This window comes from Sinohyriopsis cumingii, chromosome 6 (assembly GCF_028554795.1).
Source record: "Sinohyriopsis cumingii isolate HCF-2022 chromosome 6, ASM2855479v2, whole genome shotgun sequence".
NCBI classification, from domain to species: Eukaryota; Metazoa; Mollusca; class Bivalvia; order Unionida; family Unionidae; genus Sinohyriopsis; species Sinohyriopsis cumingii.
The window spans coordinates 96515453-96543321 of NC_142966.1; the positions used below are offsets into that span (position 1 = coordinate 96515453).

The 27869-nt window shown below is 35.8% G+C and overlaps 1 protein-coding gene across 3 annotated transcripts in view; it reads left to right on the forward strand.

Moving 5' to 3' along the window:
• The window catches only part of LOC149797495 (uncharacterized), a 361807-nt gene that overhangs the window by 39065 nt on the left and 294873 nt on the right, over positions 1 to 27869 (forward strand). For all 3 annotated transcript variants that reach the window (XM_089962310.1, XM_089962312.1, XM_089962311.1), the window contains exon 2: positions 26946 to 27019. In XM_089962310.1, coding sequence (XP_089818436.1) covers positions 26946 to 27019 — 74 coding nt within the window. The remainder of the gene's footprint in view (positions 1 to 26945; positions 27020 to 27869) is intronic.

Here is a 27869-nt window from a genome sequence, read left to right on the forward strand (position 1 = left end):
TGGAGACTGAGCAGTGTGGATGAAAAGTATGAATGTGTACCAAACGATTTGTTTCACTTTCAGATTTTTGAAAGTAGCTGCATTTCCATTGGCTAATTCAAAGGTCACCAGAGCATGACCCCTAATGGTTATCAGATCTTCATGCTGGAAAGCGGAGATCTGATTTTAATCAGATTGCAGGATATTGTTGACCACTTTCTAGCATGTTGCCAAGCACCTTTATCAGTATCATTCATGACAATCTTTTATTTAAGGGCAATCAGGCTTTCATGTTTCATAATTCTGTCTTACTGCCTTAACAGAAATGACTAAAATGTCTGAAAGACACGATGATGGAATACTCTTATTAGATTTTCAGAAAGGCTTTTGATTTCATGAATTGCCATATAATATAAATATACAAGCTTTCCGCTTGGGTAATAAATTGGTTGAATTCTACCTAAGTAACGGGTTCTGGCAAGTTTGCATTGTGAAGATAAATTCTGAGTCTTTACTTCTTACGTCAGGTTTACTATAAAATATTATTTAACAGCCACTGTTATTTCTCATGTTTATAAATAATTTTACATCTGCATGCAGCCCTTGCTCCATCAGAACTCGTTGTTGATTATACTATCCTAGTCATATGAGATCAAAATCTTGATAGATCCAGACAAAACTGACTAATGACCTTCACAGTAGAACTGATTGGTGCAAATCAAGTAAATGGATAATCAAATGAAAAGCACAAATAAATGTATGTTGATTGGTTCCAGGCAGTGCTTAACCAGATTACAAGATACAAATGTACAGAACTTAAGCTTTTTTGCCAACAATGTTCCATTTGAAAATGTATAAACAGAAAACTATTGGATGTATATATTGATTATAAGATGAATGGAACACACATTTGACTATTTGTGCAGGTCCATATCTGCTAAAATATCGCAGCTAAGCTGCACTTTTCCCCATGAGACCCAAGTACTTCATTGCATTTATTTTACTTAATATGGACTGTCGCAAAGTTCTTTGAGGAAACCTATCTATAACACAGCTAAACATACATAGTCTTAAAGTTTCAGAAATGAGCTATGTTTATCAATATTGATGTAACATTTAATAATCCATATTAGAGTTGTAAATTACCAGTCACACTGGATATCTATTATGATAAAATAAACTATTTAATAACTGTTTATATTTACAAATACATTCATGGAATGGTACTTATTTATCTCCAGAAACTATTCAAAGTATGCAAACACAAACATAATTAATTTCAAAACCATTTACAAGATTATTCAGAAGGTTATTTTTTGGTGCCTTTGTCAGGAACTCTTTTAGCATTATATGTTATGTAAACAGTTGGCTGGAATTTAAATCTAAATACAGATATGCCAAAAAGAGGTAATTATTGCTTGATTTTGTCTTTAGTTTCCTCTGTATGCCAAAAAGAGGTAATTACTGCTTGATTTTGTCTTTAGTTTCCTCTGTATGTCAAAAAGAGGTAATTACTGCTTGATTTTGTCTTTAGTTTCCTCTGTATGTCAGAAAGAGGTAATTGTTGCTTGGTTTTGTCTGTTGTTTCCTCTGTATGCCAAAAATCGGTAATTACTGCTTCATTTTGTCTTTAGTTTCCTCTGTATGCCAAAAAGAGGTAATTGTTGCTTGATTTTGTCTTTAGTTTCCTCTGTATGCCAAAAAGAGGTAATTATTGCTTGATTTTGTTTGTAGTTTACTCTGTATGCCAAAAAAGTAATTTTTGCTTGATACTGTCTGTAGTTTCCTCTTTATGCCATAAAGAGGTAATTATTGCTTGATTTTGTCTTTAGTTTCCTGTCTGTTCTTGAAGATTTATATAAATTGGTGTTTCATGAATGTGTTGGCATTATGCTACTCCAGACATCTCTACATGTACCTTCTGTTGGATTATTAGAGAGTAGATTTTTGCTATGTGTGTGACCCTCATTACATAAAAGATTATTTTATATATATATATATATATATATATATATATATATATATATATATATATATATATATATATATATACACACAGCTGTCAACTGCTCTGGTGGCCTAGTGGTTAGAGCATCTGCTCTCAGATACGGTAGGATGTGGGTTTGATCCTTGGCCAAGTAATACCAAAGACTTACAAAAATGGTACTAACAGCTGCCTCGCTTGGTGCTCAGCATTAAGAGGTTAGTGTTAGGACTGGTCGGCCTGATGTCAGGATAATGTGACTGGGTGGGACATAATGCTAAGTGTCTGTGGCATAATGCCCCAGTGCTAGACATCACTATAAACTGCCACACTGCAGACATCGTAGCGATATGACTAAAAAATTGTTAGAAGCTACATTAAAAATCCAAATCACACACACACACACACATTATTATTGGTACTATGAAAATTTGTATGCACATATTTAACAATAATTATTTGCAAGCCTGAGAAAGTATTTAAAGTGGATAAAAAAGTACAAATAATACAGTAACAAAGTTAAAAGAAGAGTGGTTGATTACTCGTAACCAAGCTTGCGGTTGTAAATAGCTGTTACAAATAGAGCGACCTATAACCTTTTGACATCACCACAATCTCTTTGCTCAGCCAGTACAGTTATGCCATTTCCCAAGTGTAACTCATCAAGAATATTTGTTGCAAAATCGCCACAGGAAACTTGGTTAATTTTGCAGAAACTTAAATAAAAAGCTCAGTGACCTTGACCTTTGAACTTCTGACTTTAGGTGCCATCTTCACCCAAGTCTTTAAATCAGAGAAGCAGATCTCTGTATACTATTACAACTTATCTAAAAGTATTTGAAATGCACAGATACTGCAGTAGTTTCACAGGCCTGGGTGGCAGATTTACATGATCTGTGGGGCCCAAGGTGGCCTAGTTGTATAAGGCGCTCATTCTTACAGACAACTGCCATCTCACTTCTGTCAGCATGAGTTTGAGTCTTGGGTTTGGCCATTGAGGATATGTCAGAAAGCTTGCCAGTAGCTTCTCATGGGTTGGTGATTCTTTCTGTAATTTCCTGGGTTCTTCCTCTATTCATCCCCTATCTTGTGCTGAAAAATGGCATTAAACCCTTCAACAACAACAACAACAACAACAAATGTATGATCTATATGTTAATGGATTAACTAAGAAAACTACCCACTGATATATGGCCCTGAGTGTCCGAGTGGTCTAAAGTGCTCTCCATTACGGATCACTGCCATCTCACCTCTGTCTGTGGCGGTTCGAGTCTCGGTTTCAGCCAATGTGGTTATGTGAGAAAGCATGCCAGTAGCTTCTCGTGGGTTGGTGGTTCTTTCCGGGGTTTTTCCCGGGTTCTTCCTCCACCATTAATACTGGCAGCCATGCATAGCCTATCATGTGCTGAAAAATGGCATTAAACCCCACAATAACAACAACAACTCATTGATGTGCAAAACTGAAATATGGCATTTGTTGGGAGTGGAATTTAGAACAGAACAGCAGAAATGCAAAGCAGGTAAAATTATCTCAGAAATGAAAAGAACAATCCTCCAGATAACCAGTCATATGTATAGCCATGGCCTATGTATGAGGTTATTTGTTTGGTTTGGCTTTTATGCACATCACTGCATAAAGTTATCAAGTGCTACCGCTGTCCAAAATTAAGTCTGCTGTTGTTAGTGCTGTCTTTCACTAGCACTAAGACGTTTTTGTGCAGAGTATGGTCTATTTAAACATGTACAAACATACAAAATTTGAACAGTATGGTTGTTCTACAGCATGGCAGGTAATGTATGTTATTTCTCCGTGACTTGATATTAGTATTATTCAACAACAAATGAGTAAGAACAGTTTCCATTATGACACCTTGCTAAGACCAGTATTTGGTTACTGTGCAGAGAATAGGAGGGGCCCACAAGAAGAATAAAGGGACAAGTACAAATTTGGCATGGATTTAGTAAATAAACAAAAGTAATATCATCATCATCTTGTTGTCATTATGATGTAATTTGTTAACTTGTTGAGAATTATTAGAGTGATTGTTTTTCATCAGTTGATTAGGAACTTCTACTTGTAGCTCAGAACTTTTTCTATTCAAGGCTCAAGTTTCTTAAACATTTGCCAACACTTGACATTAGTTTCTTTATTGATGTTGTTGTCTTCTTTGTTGTTTTTGAAGTAGTCAATGGAAGTGATTGGCCTAAATATAAAGTAGGCTAATTTTGATTCACTTGTATTTAAAGTAATTTATTTGGCTATGTATTTCTTGTGTTTTTTCAATCCCTTTTTTCATCAGTTGATTTTATACTATGCTTGAAAATGAGTTATATACAAATAATTAGTTGCAGTTGAATTTATTTCTTTTTTTGTTTGTTTGTTTGCCATACATTCCTTACACGTTAGCATAACTGCTCCAGTGTCATAGTGGTTAGAACATCCACCTCATATGCAGGAGGTCGTGGGTTTGATCCCAGGCCGAGTTGTACCAAAGACTTATGAAAATGGTACTAACAGCTGCCTCGCTTGGTGCTCAGCATTAAGAGGTTAGTCTTAGAACTGGTCAGTCTGGTGTCAGGATAATGTGACTGGGTGGGACATCATGCTACATGTCTGTGGCATGATGCCCTAGTGCTAGACATCACTATAAACTGCCAAACTGCAGAACTCGTAGTGATATGACTGAAAAATTGTTCAAGCTACATTAAAAATCAAAATCACATACACACGCACACACACACACAAATAAGCATAATTTAAATTATGTGAAAACAAGTGTTACCATATGAAAATTACTGAATAATAATCAGGGTCTATGCTTGTTCTACTGATTACTCCTGACAAACTGCATATATATAAATCTGCCAGTGCATTATGTGATGGCCAATTTGGGTCTGTACAGATTTCAGTTGGACACAACTTATAAACAGGTAGGTACAGTAGATTTAAATTTGAGGATACTGTTACTGGGATCAAAGGCTTGGATGACAAATCTTCATTGATCAGGGAAGGTACAGATTTTGAGATGATTATAGCTTGTTTGTATAGACAGGTAAACACTGCACTCTGGGGCTTCATTGGATCAGAAGGGAGCAACAAACAGAGACAATAAATGATAGGACACAGATTCTTGGATTTACTCCTTTACCTTTGCTCATAAACTGGTATATTGACAATGTCAACATAAATTTATTGACAATGTCAACATGAACTGGTATATTTACAATTTCAACATAAACTTATTGACAATAATGTCAACATAAACTGGTATATTGATAATGTCAACATGAACTGGTATATTGATAATGGACCATGTGAAGTGAAAGAATACAAAATATGACAGAGGGCAGTAGAGTTAAAACCTAGTCTGAATTAGATAAAATCAAATACAAACAAGCTTGAAAAGAATTTTAATTAAATATATGTTGCATTTTTGAAAATGTGAGATTGCAGACATCTGATCCATTTGTTTTAGTTTGAATATATATATATATATATATATATATATATATATATATATATATATATATATATATATATGTGTGTGTGTGTGTGTGTGTGTATGTGTGTGTGTGTGGGCATGACAAGTCAACTCGATTTTTTAATATAGTTTTATTTACGTGCAGATAGTACATTCCTATATCTATTGTGATAATTCTACATGTATAGGTACTCTTTAATGGGGGGCCCCGAGTGGCCGAGTGGTCTAAAGCGCTTTCCGTTACGGATCACTGCCATCTCACCTCTGTCTGTGTGGGTTCGAGTCTAGGATTCGACCAATGTGGGTATGTGAGAAAGCTTGCCAGTAGCCTCTCGTGGGTCGGTGGTTCTTCCCGGTGTTTTCCCGGGTTCTTCCTCCACCATTAATACTGGCCGCCATACATAGCCTACCGTGTGCTGAAAAATGGCGTTAAACCCCACAACAACAACAACAACAACTCTTTAATGTATTTCCATTTCAATGTGATTAGTTTTGTTTTAATCAAACTGTTATAATGTGGTAATCACATTAAACTGTTTTAATGTGATTACAAGTGACAGTATCAAACTTTTATATGGTTACAAGTGACAATATCAAGGTGTTATAGTGTGGTTACAAGTGACAATGTCAAGGTGTTATGGTGTGGTTACAAGTGACAATATCAAGGTGTTGGTTACTAGTAACAATGTCAAGGTGTTATAGTGTGGTTACAAGTGACAGTATCAAGGTGTTATAGTGAGGTTACAAGTAACAATATCAAACTAATGTGGTTACAAGTGACAATATCAGACTGTTATATGGTTACAAGTGACAAAATCAAGGTGTTATAGTGTGGTTACAAGTGACAATATCAGAATGTTATAATTTGGTTATGATTGACAATAGCAAACTGTTATGATGTGGTTACAAGTGACAATATCAAGCTGTTATAATGTGGCTACAAGTGACAATGTCAAACTGTTATAATGTGGTTACAAGTGACAATATCAAACTGTTATAATGTGGTTACAAGTGACAATGCCAAACTGTTATAATGTGGTTACAAGTGACAATATCAAACTGTTATAATGTGGTTACAAGTGACAATGTCAAACTGTTATAATGTGGTTACAAGTGACAATATCAAACTGTTATAATGTGGTTACAAGTGACAATGTCAAATTGTTATAATGTGGTTACAAGTGACAATATCAAACTGTTATAATGTGGTTACAACTGCCATGGTTGAAGGATTCAGAGATTACTTACTTGTCTTTTCTGCTGATTATTGCAGTTCTGATCATGGTCAAATTTCTTAGCAATTTATATTTTACAGAGGAATATAAGCATGTTTAATTAATGGGGAATTTGTTGTCAGTTTAGGTCTGAACCCATCAAACATGCTCAAAGAGGGCCCTGTATGAGGGCCTCATCTGTACCTTTGCAAGCTTGGACCCAGTATTGTCATGTGATGGAAGTACCTTGTAATCAGCGTTATAAATGATTTGATTTTACATTTTGAACATTAAAACAAAACTTATGGTCATATTGACTGAATTTTTTTTATTTATTCAAAGAACAAATGTAAAGAATAAGATTATGTAAAGATACTATATTTCATGACCAAATCATTCTTTCTGAAAAAGGATAAGGAAAAAGGACATAAACCTAGAAACTGTATAGATGTACAAGGGTTCCCTTGGCACTTCAACCTAGCTCTTTAATTTGGGTAATAGTAAGTAATGCAGTCAGGTAATTGTCATACCTGGTCTGTGTCTCTTCTTACCTGTATCAGGTGATAATATGCAGGATGTACCTTTGATCTTTCACTTACCTGAATATTACATTGTAGGATTTTGTGTATTATTTGGAAAAAGTACCTGGAAAATGGATGTATACATAAAGCATGAGTCTGTGTTTTCTTGTTGAGACCACATAAGTGGGAAGTCAGCCAAAGTAGTCTCATTTCTCTTGTCATTGATGTCACCATCATCGGTAAAAGGATTGTTAGGTTTTGGATATAGTATTCAGTAATGCTTTCATTGTGAGCTTGTGGTGTATGCATGCCTTGACCTCCTTGTTTCATACATTTATAACAGTAGTTTTAAATTTCAATAACTTATACAACCTTTCAGACTAATGTACTGCAGGGAATTAAAAAACCAGAACAAAGCTTGCACAAAAAATAAAATACACTGCTTCCAGGATCAGTTATAGTGGCTCAGGTTATTTCTAGCCATATGAGATTAGCAGTAAACCTTTTGTAAGTAGACACTTGTTCAACCGTTTTCGTGAGATCACAGTTTTGTTCAGTGTGGATATGAATATAATAGCTGAGTTCAGTACATATATAAATAAAGGTGAGAAATATGAAGCCCATGTTGGCCTCATTTTGGAAGTAGTTTCACAAGTTACAATGTATCAAAAAGAAAAGTTGGGGACGGGTGGTTGTTTACATTGTGCAGATTAAATGCAATATATTTGCCACTGTTTCAGAATATAAAATATGAAAAAATATGCATATGATTTTTTGCTTGGCATTAGAATCATATAGTTGTTTTTTTAAACAGGTAGATGCATGTAAATGACTGAACATATATGATAATAACAAAAACTGGAACTTCTTTCATGGCTTGCCACTGCAATGAATACATATTTCTCCCCCTATGAGTTCATATAAAAAAAAATGTAATTGCAAATTTTTCAAGCCCATGTTAGTGGTAAGTGAGGCATAGGAATCACTTGTCTGATGGTAGCATCATCATCAATAATTCCATGATAGATTTTCTTTATATACATGAGGAATCATTATGTAGCTAAAATAATTTATTCTACCACATGCTGTATTCCTTTGACCTGTGTGTCAAGGTCACAATCATAGTACATTAAAGCCTTGATGAAAGTTTTTACCTTGGCTTATAATTTCTAAACCCTTGATGAATATTCTTCATACTTGGGATGAATCATTATAAATCTAAGACAATTTGTTCTATGACATGCATGCTTGCTCCTTAGGCATTGAGCTGGCAGTGACAGGCATAACAAATGTGTGTTTCGGTTTTGACTAAAATATTCCATTTGTTTATAATTCCTTAACAACTTATATGGATTTTCTTCATACATGGGTTGAATCAATCTGAACAACAAGACAACTCATTCTGTGGCATGCTTACTTGTACTTGACCTTAGGCTCAGGGTCACAGTCATTGAAAATTTGAGGTAAAGGTTTGGTTAAAGCTCTTTTATTTGCATGTATTTCATTTGTCCTTGATTGATTTTCATCATACTTGGAGTTAGTTGTTATAAAGCTAAAACTATTCTGTGGTATGCTTACTTTGATGTTTGGATATTAGGGTCAAGGTCATAAGTTTTACAGCAGTGCTGAGACTGTAGGCTGGACATGCAGGCCCTGACCTTTTTGTTGTATATTAGACATTTTACCCTCAGACAGGGGCCTCAGTGGAGGGGCTAAAAATCATACCCCTCTCATTTATGGTTACCATATACACAACCTTTGTATGCATTACCACCCAGCACTTTAGGAAGATGTAAAACAAATAACTTTAATTGTTTTTTCAAAAATGAGAAAAAAATATTTTAAGTTAGGTTTTTCTAATTTTTTGAATAAAATGTACTCTTTACCTATTTGGATTGACAGTATGAGAGGGAAAAGAATGTTTGATCCAGCTTTCATTTACTATGATAGAAAATTTTCAGACTAACAGTTTGATTGTCAAACAGGAATGTCATACATGATATTGAGTGTCAGGTACCATTAGGCTTACCATTGTGCTTCAAGGAATGTTGACATTGATTGATTGGTGAGTGACCACAGTGCTCCAAGAGAGGATTAATTTGTCTCACTTGTACCTGTAAGAAGGCTGTACTTACCAGTGGTCACACAGAGAGAGGTGTGTGGTGTTGTCAAACTAAACCAGACTTGTGACAGGATTAAGGATATTATATGGGTCAAGTTAACAATGCCAATATCCATGCCCTCAGGAGATTAATGGAGAAAATGTCAAGTGTAGTTTGTTTTTCTTTATTTAAATGGACATAAAGACTCCACAAACATTGGCTTATAGGCAATAGATGCAAAATGGTGACAAAAGAGCCAGCATAAATTGAAGCACTGGAAGTACACTTGGAATGTTTTCTGTATTCTCAGGGGCTGAAAAAGGGTCCCTGTCCCAGTGAGAAAGATGTTAAAATTATCCAGAATTCATAATGTTAGTAATTTGCTTCCCATAATTTTCTTGCTGATTGGTTTAATTTTTTAATCACAATGATTGATCCAAGACCCATTTGCACTTTACCCAAGAAACATTCCTGGTGCTGTAAGGCATTGGCCATTTGAAAGTGACATGATAAATTGAATTGTTTTTATCCTTGGAAAATTGTGTAATTTTATTTTTCATCTTCAAAATAAAAGATCTATTACCCTTGCCTCAAATATGCAATTTAGGTCAAATATGCAAATAGGAGCTAAGTGACTTTCCCAAGGACACACCAAGGCAGATGTTGTGGCTTTCAGACAACCTGAGTCAGTGCAGTATGCTGTTGGAAGTATATTTGCATTTTAGCTCTACTGGTCATGGTCTGTTGTCCATGGTTGATGTCTGTTATTGCTACTTGTTGTAAACTACTTTGAGGATTGCACTGAAACTTTACACACACATTCTTCCCATGGTTTAGGTGGTGCTAAATTAAAATGGTGCTGATTGGACATCCAATATAGCCACCGCAGTGACTATCTTGAAAATGTTGTTATTGCTACTCCTCTGTGTCAAATCAACATTGGGTTTTCACAAAAATACTTCTTATAATGTAGTTGGTCCTAATGAGAATGTTGCTGATGTTAGGTCCAGTGTAGCAGTCCTCTTGCAAATCTTGTTTTTACTAATTGCCTCCTGCATAGATGGCATATCAACAATGGGTTTCCACTAAAAGTCTTCTTATAATGTCTTGCTGGTTCTATGTATAAAATGATGTTCTATATGGCTGCCATGGTAGCCATCTGGAAAATCTTTTTATTGCTACTCCTCCTGAATGGAACTGATCTGACATCAAACACAGCCACCACACTAGCCATCTTGAAAATCTTTTTATTGCTACTCCTTCTGAATGGATGGTCATATTAACATGAGATTTTCGGTAAAAGACTTTTTGTTGACTACGGTGGTTGGGACAAAATGAAAATGGTACCAATTGGACAGCCATTATGGCTACCACACCAGCCAACTTCAAATTTTGTATTGGTACTTCCCCAACATTGTTGGTCATTTAATCACAAAAGGCTCAGGTCCTAAATATAAATGTTGATGATTGGACATCCATAATGGCTGCTATGGCAGACACCTTAGAAAATTAATCACAACTCTGAGCAAAGAAGCTCTGATTTTTACAGTGGATCAGAGGTACTCACCACTGCAGATCAATGACATCTAGAGTCTCATGAATATGTGATAAAACTTGCCAATAGCTTTCTGATGCTTGGTGGTTCTTCCTTTATTTTTCCCCAGGTTCTTCCTCCACCAGATATAATGGTACTGATCATCAATTATACCCTATCATGTGCTGAAAAATCGTATGAAACCCACAACAAACCAGCTACCGGTGCAGAAAATCATGCTGACTTGGGGTTTCAACCAGAACACTTCTTATGATGTCCAGTTGGTCTTGAATGAAAAATATGCCATTCTGACATCCAATATGGCCACCACGCAGTGGCCATGTTGAAAATATTGTTATTGCAACTCCTCTTGAATGGAATGCATTATATTGTTATCTCTGTTTCTCCCAAATGAATGGCAGTATGAACATGGAATTTCACTATTAGACTTCTTATGATACCTTATTGGTTCTAAATGAGAATGGTGACAGTGGCTTGTCCAATAGGGCTGCCATGACAGTTGTCTTAAAAATCTTGTTGTCACTACACCACATAAACGAATGATGATTATGATATGCCATTTTCACCACAAAACACTTCTAATGATGTCTATACCTAGTACTAAACAAGAATGGTGCCAGTCTGGCATTTAATATGTCTACCACAGCAGCTAATTTATCTTGTTATCAGTGAAGGATATAAGAGATGTTTTCAACCCTCAGTAGTTAAAAGGAACAAATACTGATTCTAGAATTCCTGGAAATTCGTTTCGCCCAGTAGAGGATTTAGTCCCTTCAAGGAATGCTTGTTTACACAAGCAAATATGCTGGTTGATTAGAAAAATATACATATTTCCAAACAGAGGAGGGAGCCATGGTTATATCTATTTAAGGCATTAGAAGGTGTGGGTTTGATTCTCACTATCGGATGAGGTGTGTGATTGGACAAAACATAACTTGCATTTGGTGCATTATAATCTTCAAAATGATGCTGTGCCATATGACACAGAACTAAATGGAAAAGAGGATTAGAATATTCATTAGAACTAGGTCACTCCTGCAGCAATTGTATTCCATTATAAAGGATGCAATGTTTTTAATACAAAAGTGTTTTGGTAACTTTTATGCTCTCACATGTTCTGTTATGATCAGAAATTACATGGCAAACTACTATGTAGAAGACTGCTCCGGTGGCCTAGTGGTTAGAGCATCCGCCTCGGATGCAGGAGGTCGTGGGGTCAATGCCCGGCCAAGTTGTACCAAAGATTTACAAAAGTGGTACTAACAGCTGCCTCACTTGGTGCTCAGCATTAAGAGGTTAGGGTTAGGACTGGTTGGCCTGGTGTCAGGATAATATGACTGGGTGGGGCATCATGCTACATGTCTGTGACATGATGTCCCAGTGTTAGACATCACTATAAATTGCCACACTGCAGACATCGTAGCGATTATGACTGAAAATTTTTTAATGCTACATTAAAATTCCAAATCACACACACATACACGCACACACACACACACTATGTAGACAGTGTAAATTAAGCCATTTATTGGTACTATTGAAGAAGAAGAGGTAAAAGCCCTCTCATCAAATCCTTTTTTGACATTGTTATGTAGAGACTATTCACCATGACACTTCATAATTTTTAGAAAGTGGCTAAGCTCATTTGTAGTACTAGAGTGAGGACTCAGAAAGTGGCTGAAGCTCATTTGTAGTACTAGAGTGAAGACTCAGAAAGTGGATGAAGCTCATTTGCCATACTAGAGTGAGGACTCAGAAAGTGGATGAAGCTCATTTGTCATACTAGAGTGAGGACTCAGAAAGTGGCTGAAGCTCATTTGTAGTACTAGAGTGAGGACTCAGATTCAGCTGAGACTTTACTTGTTCTAAATTATTGTGACTGAAGACAAATAATGTAAAATATTTGTTGTTGGTATTCATTACATTAACACAAGAATGTTGCTTATCACTGGGCGTGTTGCACTGCTCATCCTTTTTTTAAAAACTATGTCTATTTTATGCTTGCTGGAGCATAGAAGCTCAATGTTGTGATGTATCATACACTCATTACCAATGGTTCCTAAAATCAGTACTCCCACAATGGATAGAATATCCCTCAGTTGTCAGACCTCCAAAAATTTTAATATTGCTATATGACATGAAGAGAAAGATGCTATAATATGACCCATACTTTCCTGTAAGCAATGTTTTATTGTATCAATTCAAAATTATGATAGTGATTTTATACCAAAGTGACTGAGTTGTGCCTACTATAGTTTTCTACAAGAGAAAGATAATACCCAAAATTGTGATAGTGATTTTATACCAAAGTGACTGAGTTGTGCCTACTATAGTTTTCTACAAGAGAAAGATAATACCCAAAATTGTGATAGTGTATTTTATACCAAAGTGGCTGAGTTGTGCCTACTATAGTTTTCTACAAGAGAAAGATAATACCCAAAATTATGATGGTGATTTTATACCAAAGTGACTGAGCTGTGCCTACTATAGTTTTCTACAAGAGAAAGGTAAACATAATTCACCATTGTTGCAAATATCCCCCAGTGTAATGATTGAAAGTTGTCTCTCCCCACCTCCAGATGTATGTCTCACTGTGGCTGTGACCCCTGTCCATTCATCTGTCACACCATATTACATTTTGTGTTTTTATGTCAGTTTTTGGACACTGGTGGGCCATAGTGGTACCCTTGTCTAACCATCTGTTGCATTAGGTTTTGTGTATTGGTAATTTTTCATACACTGATGGGTTATAGTGCTACCAGTGTCTATCCATCTGTCACTTTAGGTTTTGTGTATTGGTTATTTTTTATACACTGTGGTGGGTCATAGTGCTATCCAACTCTATCCATCTGTCACATTAGATTTTGTGTTTAGGTCATTTTTCATAAACTGTGATAGGTCATAGTGCCATCCAAATCTCATTAGATTTTGCATTTATGTCAATTTTCATACACTATGGTGGGGCATAGTGCTTCCCTTGTCTATCTGTCTGTCACTTTAGGCTTTGTCTATCAATCTGTCACTTTAGGTTTTGTGTAGAGGTCATTTTTCATAAATTGTGGTGGGCCATAGTGCTACCCATATCTATCCATCTGTCACATTAGGTTTTGTATATCCATCTGTCACTTTATGTTTTGTGTATAGGTCCTTTTTCATACACTGTGGTAGGGCATAGTGCTACACTTGTCTATCCATCCTTCACTTTGGATTTTGTGTACCCATGTCACTAGGTTTTGTGTAAAGGTAATTTTTCATACACTGTGGTGGGGCATAGTGCTGCCCTCGGCTATGAGTCACACCTTACATTTTGTGTTTGGATCAGTTTTAAGACACTTTGGTTAACACATGAAAACAATTCAGGTTATCTGGAACACCTTACATTTTGTGTTTGGGTCAGTTTTAAGACACTTTGGTTAACACATGAACACATAATTCAGGTTATCTGGAACACCTTACATTTTGTGTTTAGGTCAGTTTTAAGACACTTTGGTTAACACATGAAAACAATTCAGGTTATCTGGAACACCTTACATTTTGTGTTTGGGTCAGTTTTAAGACACTTTGGTTAACACATGAACACATAATTCAGGTTATCTGGAACACCTTACATTTTGTGTTTGGGTCAGTTTTAAGACACTTTGGTTAACACATGAACACAATTCAAGTTATCTGGAACACCTTACATTTTATGTTTCGGTCAGTTTTAAGACACTTTGGTTAACACATGAACACAATTCAGGTCATCTGGAACACCTTCATTAGGCTTTGAATATATATGTTTTTGTGTATTTTTGGGGTCTTGCAACCAAGTAATTGTTCATTACCTTCACATTGGAATGAACTATGCTAATGAATGTGTTTCAGGTTTGTTTATTAAAATTTGATACTTGTATCTGGTAATTTTAATTTACTATATTGTTGGTTGACGTAGGGCTGTAGGATAGGCCAAATATGCTTCTCCTCCTAAGAGATGACTAATGAAAGAATGTGTCTAGATGAAATCTTGCACTTAGGAGTGTAGTTTATGTAACAAAATTTACTTTCAATTTTGAGGATCTTACCAGTTTCTATTTCTTTCTTTTGTGTGCTTTTTTCTTCAAACTAACTCTGCATTATATAGCAAGGATTATGCTGTTGTCATTACCCCATCCATCCATTCATCATTCAGCACACACACACACACACACACGAATTTCATGTTAAATATAATGTGGTATATGTCTCTATCATAGACTTTAGGAAAGCAAGGTTATCTCCTACATATTTTCTTTGCCATACATCTCAAACCTTTTGTTAGTAGGAAGTTGTTGTTGTTGTTGTTGTTGTTGTTGTAGGGTTTAATGCCATTATTCAGTACACGATATGCTATACATGGCTTTTCAAAAGGCAGTGGGGCAATGGGTTTATTAATATTCACACTTATCTTTAGAAAATAATTGAATTTTTTTTTTAAAGTGACGACTTTGCTTATCATTAATTATGGCCTTATTGTAAGGTATATATAGCATGTACAGGTACTGTTAAATAATGTATATGTGGAACATGACATGTTGTTGTTGTTGTTCTAGGGTTTAACGCCATTTTTCAGCACAAGATAGGCCATATATGGCAGCCAGTATAACTGGTGGAGGAAGAACCCTGGAAAACCCAGGAAAGAACCACCGACCCACGAGAAGCTACTGGCAGGCTTTCCCACGTACCCACGCTAGCCGAGCCTTGGACTCGAACATACGCAGACAGAGGTGAGATGGCAGTGATCCGGAACGGTGAGCGCTTTAGACCACTCGGCCACTCGGGGCCCCCGGAACATGACATAAAGTCCTGTTTAATTTTGATTGTTTGAAATGACATTTTTCCAATTACAAGAATGATGATTCTTTGCACTCCACTACTTCTGTCTGAAAACTCCAGTGGCCAAGTGGTTAGACCATCTGCCTTGGATGCGGCAGGTTGCTGTTTTGAACGCTGGTCAAGTCATACCAAAGACTTATAAAAATGGTACTGACAGCAGCGTCGTTAGGTGCTCAGCTTTAAGAGGTTAGTGTTAGGACTGGTTGGCCTGGTGTCAGGACATTTTGACTGGGTGGGACATCATGCTACATGTCTGCGGCATGATGCCTCAGTGCTAGACATCACTATAAACTGCCACACTGCATAAATCGTAGTAATATAACTGAAAAATTGTTAAAGCTATGTTTAAAATCCAAATTACACATGCATATTTTTTCTTCTTCTTCTTTTTCTTATTATTATTATTATTATTATTTAGAAGTTTGTCCCAGTTATTATAAGTACTCCAGAGAATTGAAGCCCTTTCTACTGTCTGTGCTTGCAGTTCCTTTACATCAGTCCTCAATTTGTGTCTCCAGGTATCACGGTGCCAATTGTTTTTCCATATACCTCAATGCTAATGTTTTGTGAAATAAATATACTTTCTATCCTACCTTAGAATGCATGTCACACACTGTCATAGAGAATAATGTTAGATAGTCAACTTGACAAGGACAAAACCAGGTACTCCATTGCATTTAAGAGATAACTCTAGTGGGACTAGACAGGGGTAAGAGTTATCTAGTCACAACAGACAGTTTCAGCCATGTGTACCACATTTTTAAAAAATCATAAAATAGATCGAAATTAACATAATCTCACATGTTGCCAAGAGGCTTACCTTATTTTTAAACCTAACAGAAAGTACAACTCTTTCAAAATGCACCAATCACAGCTAGTGTTCTTCTTTTTTCTGAATGGAATCTTCCCTATACCTTAAGCCCCGCCCACCTGGACTTGCGCAATTGGTACCGTTATACCTCCAGTGGGGCTAGTCAAGAAAGCGATAATGACCAAACTGATTGAGAAGCTATCTAGGTATAAGCAGTTCCTTTAATAACAAATTTGAATCAGATATATATTGAAAATGTGTTGATTAATTTTTGTCAAATGTTCAACATTAAATCTCTATTGCATTAACTTTTCAAAGAAAGATGCATTTTTTAATTCTATGACCTACCTAATATTTGAAAAATTGTAAATATTTTATTAGCCACCCATCAAATCTTAAATATATTACCCAAAACCCGCCACTCAAGTTTTCAATGTTTCTTTCAATACCAAATAGCAAATTAAATATAGCAGACCAATGAAGTGTTTGTAACCCTCATGCTTGTTGTCTCCACTTTATTGAAACTAGATTCTCAGGAGTAATTTACTAATATATGTGTAAGCTCAAGTGCAAAACACTGACCTTATAATAGCCACCTGTTATATCTACTAGCTGAATTTGATCGTCTGTTTTTAAATATTATGATAGTCTATAATAAAACTGTATGTTAATGACCTAGCGTTGAAGGTAGCCATCAAGCAAAATGCCTGTTAAGGGAAATTATTCATTTTATATATTTATTTTATGCCCCCACTACTTAGAACATGTATTTTGATTTGCTGTTGTATGACCATCCATCCATCCATCCATCCATCTGTCCATCTGTCCATTCATCCATCCATCCATCCATGAAGCTTATCATGATGGGCAATAATAATAATAATGAGGACTTTGTATTGTGCCTAATCTTTAGAAGCTCTAAGTGCTTTACATTAGACAACACCTGTAAGATAAAAAACGTATAATGATATGATTACAAAAAACAAACACCATGAAATTAGAAAACATTAAAAACATACTGAGAATATTTAAGGTAGGAAACATTATTAGGTCTTTAAGTTTGTTCTTGCAGTCGAAATAAGTGAGTTTTGAGAGTACTCTTAAATGTGATCATTGTGTCTTTGTTAATAACATTTGTGGCATTGTGAATTCGGTAATCAGGTTTGCATGATACACAGTCTCTTTATAGATTGTCTTATTAGATTTTGATGCCACTGGAGGTTAAAAAAATGTTTCCAGTTATAGTTGAATAATTTGGGTGGTCATTTAGAACAAAAGAATCATTCTCACCACCCCCATTTTATCCACAGGGATTTGGGGCATGTTAGGAGGGATTGGTGGTAAAGTGGAGGGTAAAGTGGCTGCTTTGTTGTTTTTTTTTTCTAGAGCTGCCTTTATTTCCACCCCACCAATCCATTCAGATATTGTATGTAGTCTCATATTGTGGGATAAAATGTCTTTCTAAATTTTCTTTACTTAAAATATTCTTTAATCTTGCAAAATCACTGCTGGTTATTATCTGCTATATCTCAGTAATTCAAAAAGTATAATTTTGTTTTAAATAAAAAATTTAGAAGTTGATGGGAAGAAACATCTTGTTAGTACTCATTCTGTTTAGGTTAGGTAATGTAGTTATTTCATCTTGTCAAGGCTAAAGGAGTTACATCCCTTACACTAGTCATTTCAAGTGCTGTTACTGTTTCAGGTTGACAGGGTCACAGGGATTAAGATTAATTCTGACATTTTGAAGTTTTATCTCTTTTAAAAGATGTCTTTTCAGACCCAGTTTAGTGAAAATGCAAGAAACTGCAGTCACAGACTTTTGATGGCATTCATATACTGATATATGTCAGTACATCTGTCCTTGCAATGCACTACATTTGTTCTGTGATGAGAATTAAGCAGATAACAATTGTTGAATGGTTTCGATACATCATAGAATATGTTCCACATTGAATGGTTTTGATTCATCATGGGTTGATGTTCCACATTGAATGGTTTTGATTCATCATGGGTTGATGTTCCACATTGAATGGTTTTGATTCATCATGGGTTGATGTTCCACATTGAATGGTTTTGATTCATCATGGGTTGATGTTCCACATTGAATGGTTTTGATTCATCATGGGTTGATGTTGAGCATTGAATGGTTTTGATTCATCATGGAATGATGTTGAGCATTGAATGGTTTTGATTCATCATGGAATGATGTTGAGCATTGAATGGTTTTGATTGGGTTGATGTTCCACATTGAATGGTTTTGATTGGGTTGATGTTCCACATTGAATGGTTTTGATTGGGTTGATGTTCCACATTGAATGGTTTTGATTGGGTTGATGTTCCACATTGAATGGTTTTGATTGGGTTGATGTTCCACATTGAATGGTTTTGATTGGGTTGATGTTCTGTATAACTATAAAACAGGTCACTGTAACTTTATTACTTTTTTGATCAAGAGTATCAGCTTTTCAGGCATGATATTTTTGATGCAGATTATTATTTATCATGATAGCTTGTATGTTGCTGAAGCCTCATAGTATCTCAAAGACTTATTTTAAGCCTTTATTCACACACACACACACACACACACACACACTGTTATGTATATTTAATTTGCATTGTTGGCCTTTCTTAATACTTGATGTTACATATATCTGTATTTTTGTAATTATGGCATACCAAACCAGTGACATTTATTCTGTAAAGAACATAATACATAGCTAATATTGCTTTAAGATCATTGATTAAATATCTAGTTCATTGTTAATGGAGGTAAACATGTTTATTTGAGTCTGAGTCTTAAAAGTACATCAGTTTTCCAATTGGAAATTCCTTAACATTTTGACAACTTTAAATGTTTTAGGGAAGAGAGTGACCTACATACTGGCTCTGTTATTGTGCCTCGGCTTATTATATTAATATTGTTTACTTGGAAAATTATTCATTCTTGTCTTGACATCCAAAGTTGAATTGGGCTTATTGTTTTTGTTGTTTTTAATTTGGTTGGATCTATCACCGGAATTACCAATGTTCAGTAATATTCTTAGACTAAAACATTAATTTGGAATTACAATGAATTCGTACAAGGACATGTTGGATTATATTAATGTGATGCATCACAAGACTTAACACATCACCACATTTAATTCACAATACTGTAAGTTCTTTTTTCAATTTGTTTCCTTTGTATTGTTGGGAAATAAATTATTTGTTGATTTTTACAAAACTTTTTGGTTTTTATTCTTTTTTCTTGCTTTGTTTAAGACCATAGGTCTGTCACACACACACAGACACACCTCTTTTTATCTTCAACATTTTGGTTATTTTTTGCAGGCCATAATATGATTGTTTTTTATACCAGGGAACTAACTGGAAATAGTCTATGTGTGCTCTGAGGAAAGTATTTTAAAGGGAAAAAATGGTTTTAGTATGAAAATTCTCATTGGAAATAGCACATAGTTTTGATTCTTCATAATTGGAATGAAAGCCAATTTAGATGACAATTTCTCTTCTGCATAAAGCACTATTTTAAGGCAGTTCTTTCAGTGATATATAAATAAAATCCAACAGCTACTGAAGATCAAACATATCTGGTTAGCCTTTTGGGTATAATTATGTTTTAGCTCCCATTGGTATTTATTTGTACAAGAGTTCCTTCAGAGACATCAAAACATGTTTATTGATTACTGTTTAATTGTGAAATCATTTACACATATTGTGTTTCATAGTCTGATAAATTGCCATAATAGTGTAATAGTATTGATGTGTGTATATTATGTTAGCTAACTTTACATAATCCAGAATATGTTGGACCCATCCCTAATGCAATGACTGATCACATTGCAGATAGTCTTTTCTATTGTGGATATACGGGCACAAAAAGCTGGTACATGGCAGCATTGCAAATAAACACTTCCATGTTATAATGATTGAAGTACAGCCAGCAGGTCTGATTATCTCTGTTATTTGCAAAATAAATCATAGTCAATTATGATTAAAGTACAGCCAACATGTCACATTATCTCTGTTATTTACAAAATAAATCATAGATAATTTCAATTGAAGTACAGCCAACAGGTCACATTATCTCTGTTATTTACAAACTAAATCATAGATAATTATGATTGAAGTATAGCCAACAGGTCAGATTATCTCTGTTATTTACAAAATAAATTATAGATGATTAGGTTTAAATGCAGCTAATAGACATATCTCCATTATGTAAAGCTAATAGACCTGTCTCCATTGTGTACAGCTAATAGACCTATCTCCATTATGTACAGCTAATAGACATATCTCCATTGTGTACAGCTGATAGACATATCTCCATTGCGTACAGCTGATAGACCTATCTCCATTGTGTACAGCTGATAGACATATCTCCATTATGTACAGCTAATAGACCTATCTCCATTATGTACAGCTAATAGACCTATCTCCATTATGTACAGCTAATAGACCTATCTCCATTATGTACAGCTAATAGACATATCTCCATTGTGTACAGCTGATAGACCTATCTCCGTTATGTACAGCTAATAGACCTATCTCCATTATGTACAGCTAATAGACCTATCTCCTTTGTGTACAGCTGATAGACCTATCTCCATCGTGAATAGCTAATATACCAATCTCCATTGCGTACAGCTAATAGACTCTGAACTTCAGAGGTAAATTGTATAAAAAAAGAGCAGATAACTTTTTTTACGTTATATATGTTTAGTAATTAATTCATTGCAGTTTCAGAAGCTGGTATTGTCAAGTCTGGCAAAATTCATTTTCCCTATTTTAATAGCTGCTATGGATAGTGTACTTTAGACTAATTCAGACTGATTTTTTAGCACAAAGGAGCAGTCATTTTAGTTAGCAGTGTGCTTAGATCATGTACAATTTCCAAAAGTACAAGATCCAAAGAAATATCATCCACATTACATTAATGTAGCATAGAGGTATGCCAACATTCGCTCCATTGTGAATGTTTTAAGTGCAAACAACTTCACCTTACGTAAGTCACTCTCTCAACAGTACATACTAACTGGTGAGAACCCCCAGAATGAAGGCCTTATTTTTTGACTGCGACCACTCTGGTGGCCTAAGTGGTAAGAGCAGACACTTTGGATGTGTGAGGTCATGGGTTTGAACCCCGGCCAAGTCATACCAAAAATTTATAAAAATGGTACTAGCAGCTGCCTCATTTGGTGCTTAGCTTTAAGAGATTAGTGTTAGGAATGGTTGGCCTTGTATCAGGATAATGTGACTGGGTGAGACATCATGCTACATGTCTGCAACATGATGCCCCAGTGCTAGGCATACCGGTAACTATAAACTGCCACACTGCAGACATGATAGCAATGTGACTACAATTGTTAAAGGTACATTAAAAATCTAAAATTAATCACTCACTCGCTTATTTTTTTTTATCTTAAAATCAGTGATTAGATTTTTTAAGTGTATTCGTTGTGAAGATTTATTAAGGTAGAGTTTCAGTAAAGACTATTACCTGGCAGACTCACTTCGCTTTGTAACAAAGCAGTTACTTTTAAAATATAAAGGCTTTTTGCCTGATCTTTAGGCTGGCCAATTGTGGTATTAAGGATGGCAGAATAGTTCAGAAATTGCCCTGTTTTTGTTACTAAAGTCCATGATTGATGAAAAGCACACCTCCAGAGTTTTCAAACTGTTGGCAAATATTTTTTAAGAATATGTTTGATAATAAGACCATCCTATACTATTTGGCAAATGCATTTGGCTTGCACCTCTGTTCCTTATTATGGGAGAATAATGTACAAGAGTTGTGTGTGTGTGTGTTTGATTTGGATTTTTAACGTAGTTTTAACAATTTTTCAGTTATATCGCTACGATGTCTGCAGTGTGACAGTTTATAGTTATGTCTAGTACTAGGGCATCATGCCGCAGACATGTAACATGATGTTCCACCCAGTCACATTATCCTGACACCAGGCCGACCAGTCCTAACACTAACCCATGAATGCTGAGAGCCTAGCAAGGCAGCTGTTAGTACCATTTTTGTAAGTCTTTGGTATGACTCGGCCGGGGATCGAACCCACGACCTCCCACATCCGAGGCAGATGCTCTAACCACTAGGCCACCGAAGCAGTGTGCAAGAGTTGGGACATCCATTTTAGGCAATTAGTTGGTAATAAGAGATGTTGGAGTATAAAGCATGGTGATGTATAGTAAGTGAGGTAGGAGTATAAAGCATGGTAATGTATAATAAGTGAGGTAGGAGTACAAAGCTTGGTGATGTGTAAGTGAGGTTGGAGTATAAAGCATGGTAATATATAATAAGTATTGTTGTTGTTGTGGGGTTTAATGCCATTTTTCAGCACACGATAAGCTATGCATGGCGGCCAGTATCAGTGGTGGAGGAAGAACCCGGGAAAACCCCGGGAAGAACCACTGACCCACGAGAAGCTACTGACAAGCTTTCTCACATTCCCACATTAGCCAAATGCTAGACTCGAACCCACGCAGATAGATGAGATGGCAGTGATCCGTAATGGAGAGCACTTTAGACCACTCGGCCACTTGGGGCCCCTATAATAAGTGAGGTAGGAGAACAAAGCATGGTGATGTATAATAAGTGAGGTAGGAGTATAAAGCATGGTGATGTATAATAAGAGAGGTTGGAGTATAAAGCATGGTGATATATCAATGTTCCAACTAGCATAGATCAATGGAGCATTGTGCCCATCCTCCATTTTGGCAAATTAAATTGCGCTGTGCCTTTTTAATTGTACCCTGACCCATTTTAGGACACCATAAAACTAAATTCATAAATCTATGTACCATGCTAAAGTAGGAACTTAAAAAAGAAAATGGAATATCTTTTCTTTTTACATGTGTTAATGAACTCAGATTGCCTTTTAATTAGTACCTGAATCATGAAGTGACTTTCAATGCAGATACCACAATGCCCTTTTTACATCATGGCTGGAGCACCAATATACAGTATATACATATTTGTGTGTGTGTGTGTGCATGTGCATGCATGCATGTGTGTGATAGCTTGCTAATCAGGTTTTACTATTATAAAGTGACATTTTCCAATTACATAGTGCATATGATATTTAAGCTTAGAATTCTGGTTTGCAGCACATGACAGGAATAGCAGCTTAAGTACTTTTCATAATATAATTTCCAGCACCTGGGAAATAAAATTTTTTAGAAATTATAAAGAATGCACACCTGTGAAATTAACAGGCTTCACACTGAAAGCAGGTGCTAGTGAACTTTGATCACGTTATGCCAAATGCACTGTTCACTATGATGTGATTATGAGGTCAAAGTTTGAGTGAATTATTAGACCCTATATATATATATATATATATATATATATATATATATATATATATATATATATATATATATATATATATATATACATACATACATACATACATACATATACATATATACATTTAGCTTTGCAGAGAGAATTTGTGGGTCCTTGAGTACATAGCTGAAATGTATAATCAAGTAGAAAATGTCATTACATGATTAGCTGATAAGTTTACCTAAATACCATAAATTGGGTATACAGGTAATACAAAATATAGGAATTTGAATGTGTAAGTTTACCTAAATACCATAAATTGGGTATGCAGGTAATACAAAATATAGGAATTTGAATGTGTAAAGTTCAACATTGTAAATCTACATAGACCTATATAGACAGACCTCATCTATCATACTTTTGACTTTGGGTCAAATCATGGTCAGGTAGTACCTGTAGGTTTGAAACCACTGTCCATTGGGGTCTTTGATAAAGAATACATGATATCTCTGTTCATATATGATTATGGTGTGATGTCATCATTTACTGTGCAGCTCTAAATGATATGATCAGGACATTATTATGTAATCATTTTGTGGTCACTTGTTACCATGGTAATTGGAGCCATAAGATAGCTTTGTGGTGAGACACTTTGCACATTCATGGTCCTGTATTCATTTCCAACCTCAGGAATTGTCATAGAGAATAAGAATAAATCAGCAATCGACTTTTCTAAGTGTATGTCATAAAAGTATTATATGATTTTACACAGTACAAATTTGATGTCTTTGTAAATAATGTGATTTCATTGCTTTTAATATTTTACCAGTTTGTTTTTTATTTCATAGTCTTGCAATCCATGAACTTAAAGACCCTTGAAACAACACATTTTTGGAACCAAGGTCGCCTTTTCCAATCCTGGAATTAAAAGACCCAACAATGTTTGTTCTTTGGAACCAAGATTCCCTTTCCCAATCCTGGAATTTCAGGACCCAACATTCCTTGCAAACTGTGTATTTTTGGAACTAAGGCTGCATTTCCCAGTCTAGAATTTAAAGAAAGACCCAACAATAATTCTTCTTCAGAACCAAGGTCCCCTTTCTGAATCCAGGAATTTTAAGACACATAAAACAATGTTTCTTCTTTGGAACCAATGTCCCCTTTCTGATTCCAGGAATTTTAAGACACATAAAACAATGTTTCTTCTTTGGAAACAGCTGCCCATCTTAGGTGTTACAGGAGTCGACAAATGCATGTCATTGTTTTTGAGTCATTTTCTTGGATACAGTTTTTTATGCAGTCATGAATTTAATACTGGCATATATCAGGATATATGTTAACACACCATAATAAATGTTGGTCACTGGGACCTACTTTATGCACTCCAGTGATCATGTGGACTTTATTTTAAGTCTGTTTGTGGGATGCATTTACTTGTTGAGTCATGTAAACAGAAATGTGCATGTATCTTGAAGAATACTTCACTCCTAGATGGTTAGTAGGTCATCATGACCTTCTTTTCATTATCCAGGATAGTGTCTCAGACAGTTCTGATTGTGCTGCCATAATATTTGTGTATGCATCATGAGTTGTACTGAACCACAATATCAAAATACATGTATTATGATTATCGGTAGCTTCTGACAACTTCAGTTGTTGTTTAAAATGTAAATAATGCAACATTTCACCAACGATCATATTTTAATAATAGATATTTGCATGATGGTCATGGCCTAATGTGAGTATGGTTAAAAAATCAGATTGGAGTGGCACCATGCTAATTGGGGTATGGTTAGAAAATTGGATTGGAGTGGCACCATGCTAATTTGGGTATGGTTAGAAAATCAGATTGGAGTGGCACCATGCTAATTGGGGTATGGTTAGAAAATTGGATTGGAGTGGCACCATGCTAATTAGGGTATAGTTAGAAAATTGAATTGGAGTGGCACCATGCTAATTGGGGTATGGTTAGAAAATCAGATTGGAGTGGCACCATGCTAATGGGGGTATGGTTAGAAAATCAGATTGGAGTGGCACCATGCTAATTGGGGTATGGTTAAAAAATCAGATTGGAGTGGCACCATGCTAATTGGGGTATGGTTAAAAAATCAGATTGGAGTGGCACCATGCTAATGGGGGTATGGTTAGAAAATCATATTGGAGTGGCACCATGCTAACTGGGGTATGGTTAGAAAATTAGATTGGAGTGGCACCATGCTAATGGGGGTATGGTTAGAAAATCAGATTGGAGTGGCACCATGCTAATTGAGTTATGGTTAGAAAATCAGATTAGAGTGGCACCAATGTCAATTTTATGCATGAAACTAAAATCTATAGCACAGTAAGACAAAGATTAAGTCCTGCTAATTGGTCACATCTGGATGACTGATTATTATGATGTAAAATGTATTATGCAGCCTTAATAATTTTGATTAATTTGTTTCAAATGACAATTTCCATATACACTGTACTTGTTCTTCTATTAACTTTTGAAGAGTTATGTTAAAATTTATTTCCTTGGTGATGGATAAGCATGTGAGAAATTTGGGAACTATGTGAGAGGTTTGGGACTCCTGAGAGGTTTGGGACCATATGAGTGGTTTGGGAACCATACAAGAAGCTTGGGAACCATATGAGAGGTTTGGGAAAAATAAGATAGGTTTGGAAACCATAATAGTGGTCTGGGAGTCCTGTGAGAGGTTTGGGAACCATATGAGTAGTCTGGGAGCACTGTGAGAGGTTTGGAAACCATGCGATTGGTCTGGGAGCCATGTGAGAGGTTTGGGAACCATATGATTGTCTGGGAACCCTGTGAGAGGTTTGGGAACCATTTGATTGTCTGGGAGCCCTGTGAGAGGTTTGGGAACCATTTGATTGTCTGGGATCCCTGTGAGAGGTTTGGGAACCATATGAGTGGATTGGGAGCCCTGTGAGAGGTTTGAGAACCATATGCGTGGTTTGGGAGCCCTGTGAGAGGTTTGCGAACCATGTGAGTGGTTTGGGAACAAAAATGTGCAGATTAATAGGATTTTACTGGTCATATATACCACAACATCCATGAAATATTTTGGATGGATCAGTGGTATAAATTAGCTTAAAATTAGTTTACATTTAATAATTTGTGTTTCAATGTATATTTTCTGTTGCAGGCCGTAACACGCAAGAAGTTTGAGTATCCAGATGACTTCAGGAAATCACTGAGTAATGGGATCCTCCTGTGCGAGTAAGTTTGAAGATACAGTAAATTTATGTTAAAATTTTCCTGGCATTATTTACAAGCTTCATTGTCATCTGATTTTATGCCCCTTGTTATGTGTATGGCAAGCACGTACTGTGTTAGGCTTGTCTGTTTGTCCTGTATGCATACCTGCCATTACCTGTTAGAGAGTATTAGGGGGTTTTATGCCTCTAAATATGTGTTTTGTGGAACCAGATTAGCAGAGGGGCTGTGCTTTTGACCCCCCAAAAAGAGATGTTGTACAATGGAGAATAAAGCACTCATATTCACAGCCACACAGATATTAAATAAGAAAAAAATATACACTGAGTCTCTGTCTTTAAAATTCATTGGACAGTAGCATAAAGTCTTAACTGTGCAGTATTATTTGTTATCAGCAGTTCTTTGAGGAGGGGGGTTAAAGGTCATGCAAGTGTTTTGAGTTGAGGCTGGATGGTACTGTTATTGAAACTTCCATGAAGATCTTGTTTAATTTTTCATAGCTTAGAAAGTGATATTTTTTGCATCAGTGTTGCTGGACACAGACAATGAATTAAATTCCATAGAATGTATCCCCATTTAGGATTTGGGTCAGTGTCTTTAAATTTAATTTTCACTTCTCACTGACAACATACATATGTGCTTATGGGTCAGTCAGGAAGACATAGTGCTATAAGGCAGTGGCTTATGGGTCAGTCAGGAAGACATAGTGCTATAAGACAGTGGTGTATGGGTCAGTCAGGAAGACATAGTGCTATAAGGCAGTGGTGTATGGGTCAGTCAGGCAGGCATAGTGCTATAAGGCAGTGGTGTATGGGTCAGTCAGGCATAGTGCTAGTAGGCAGTGGCTTACAGG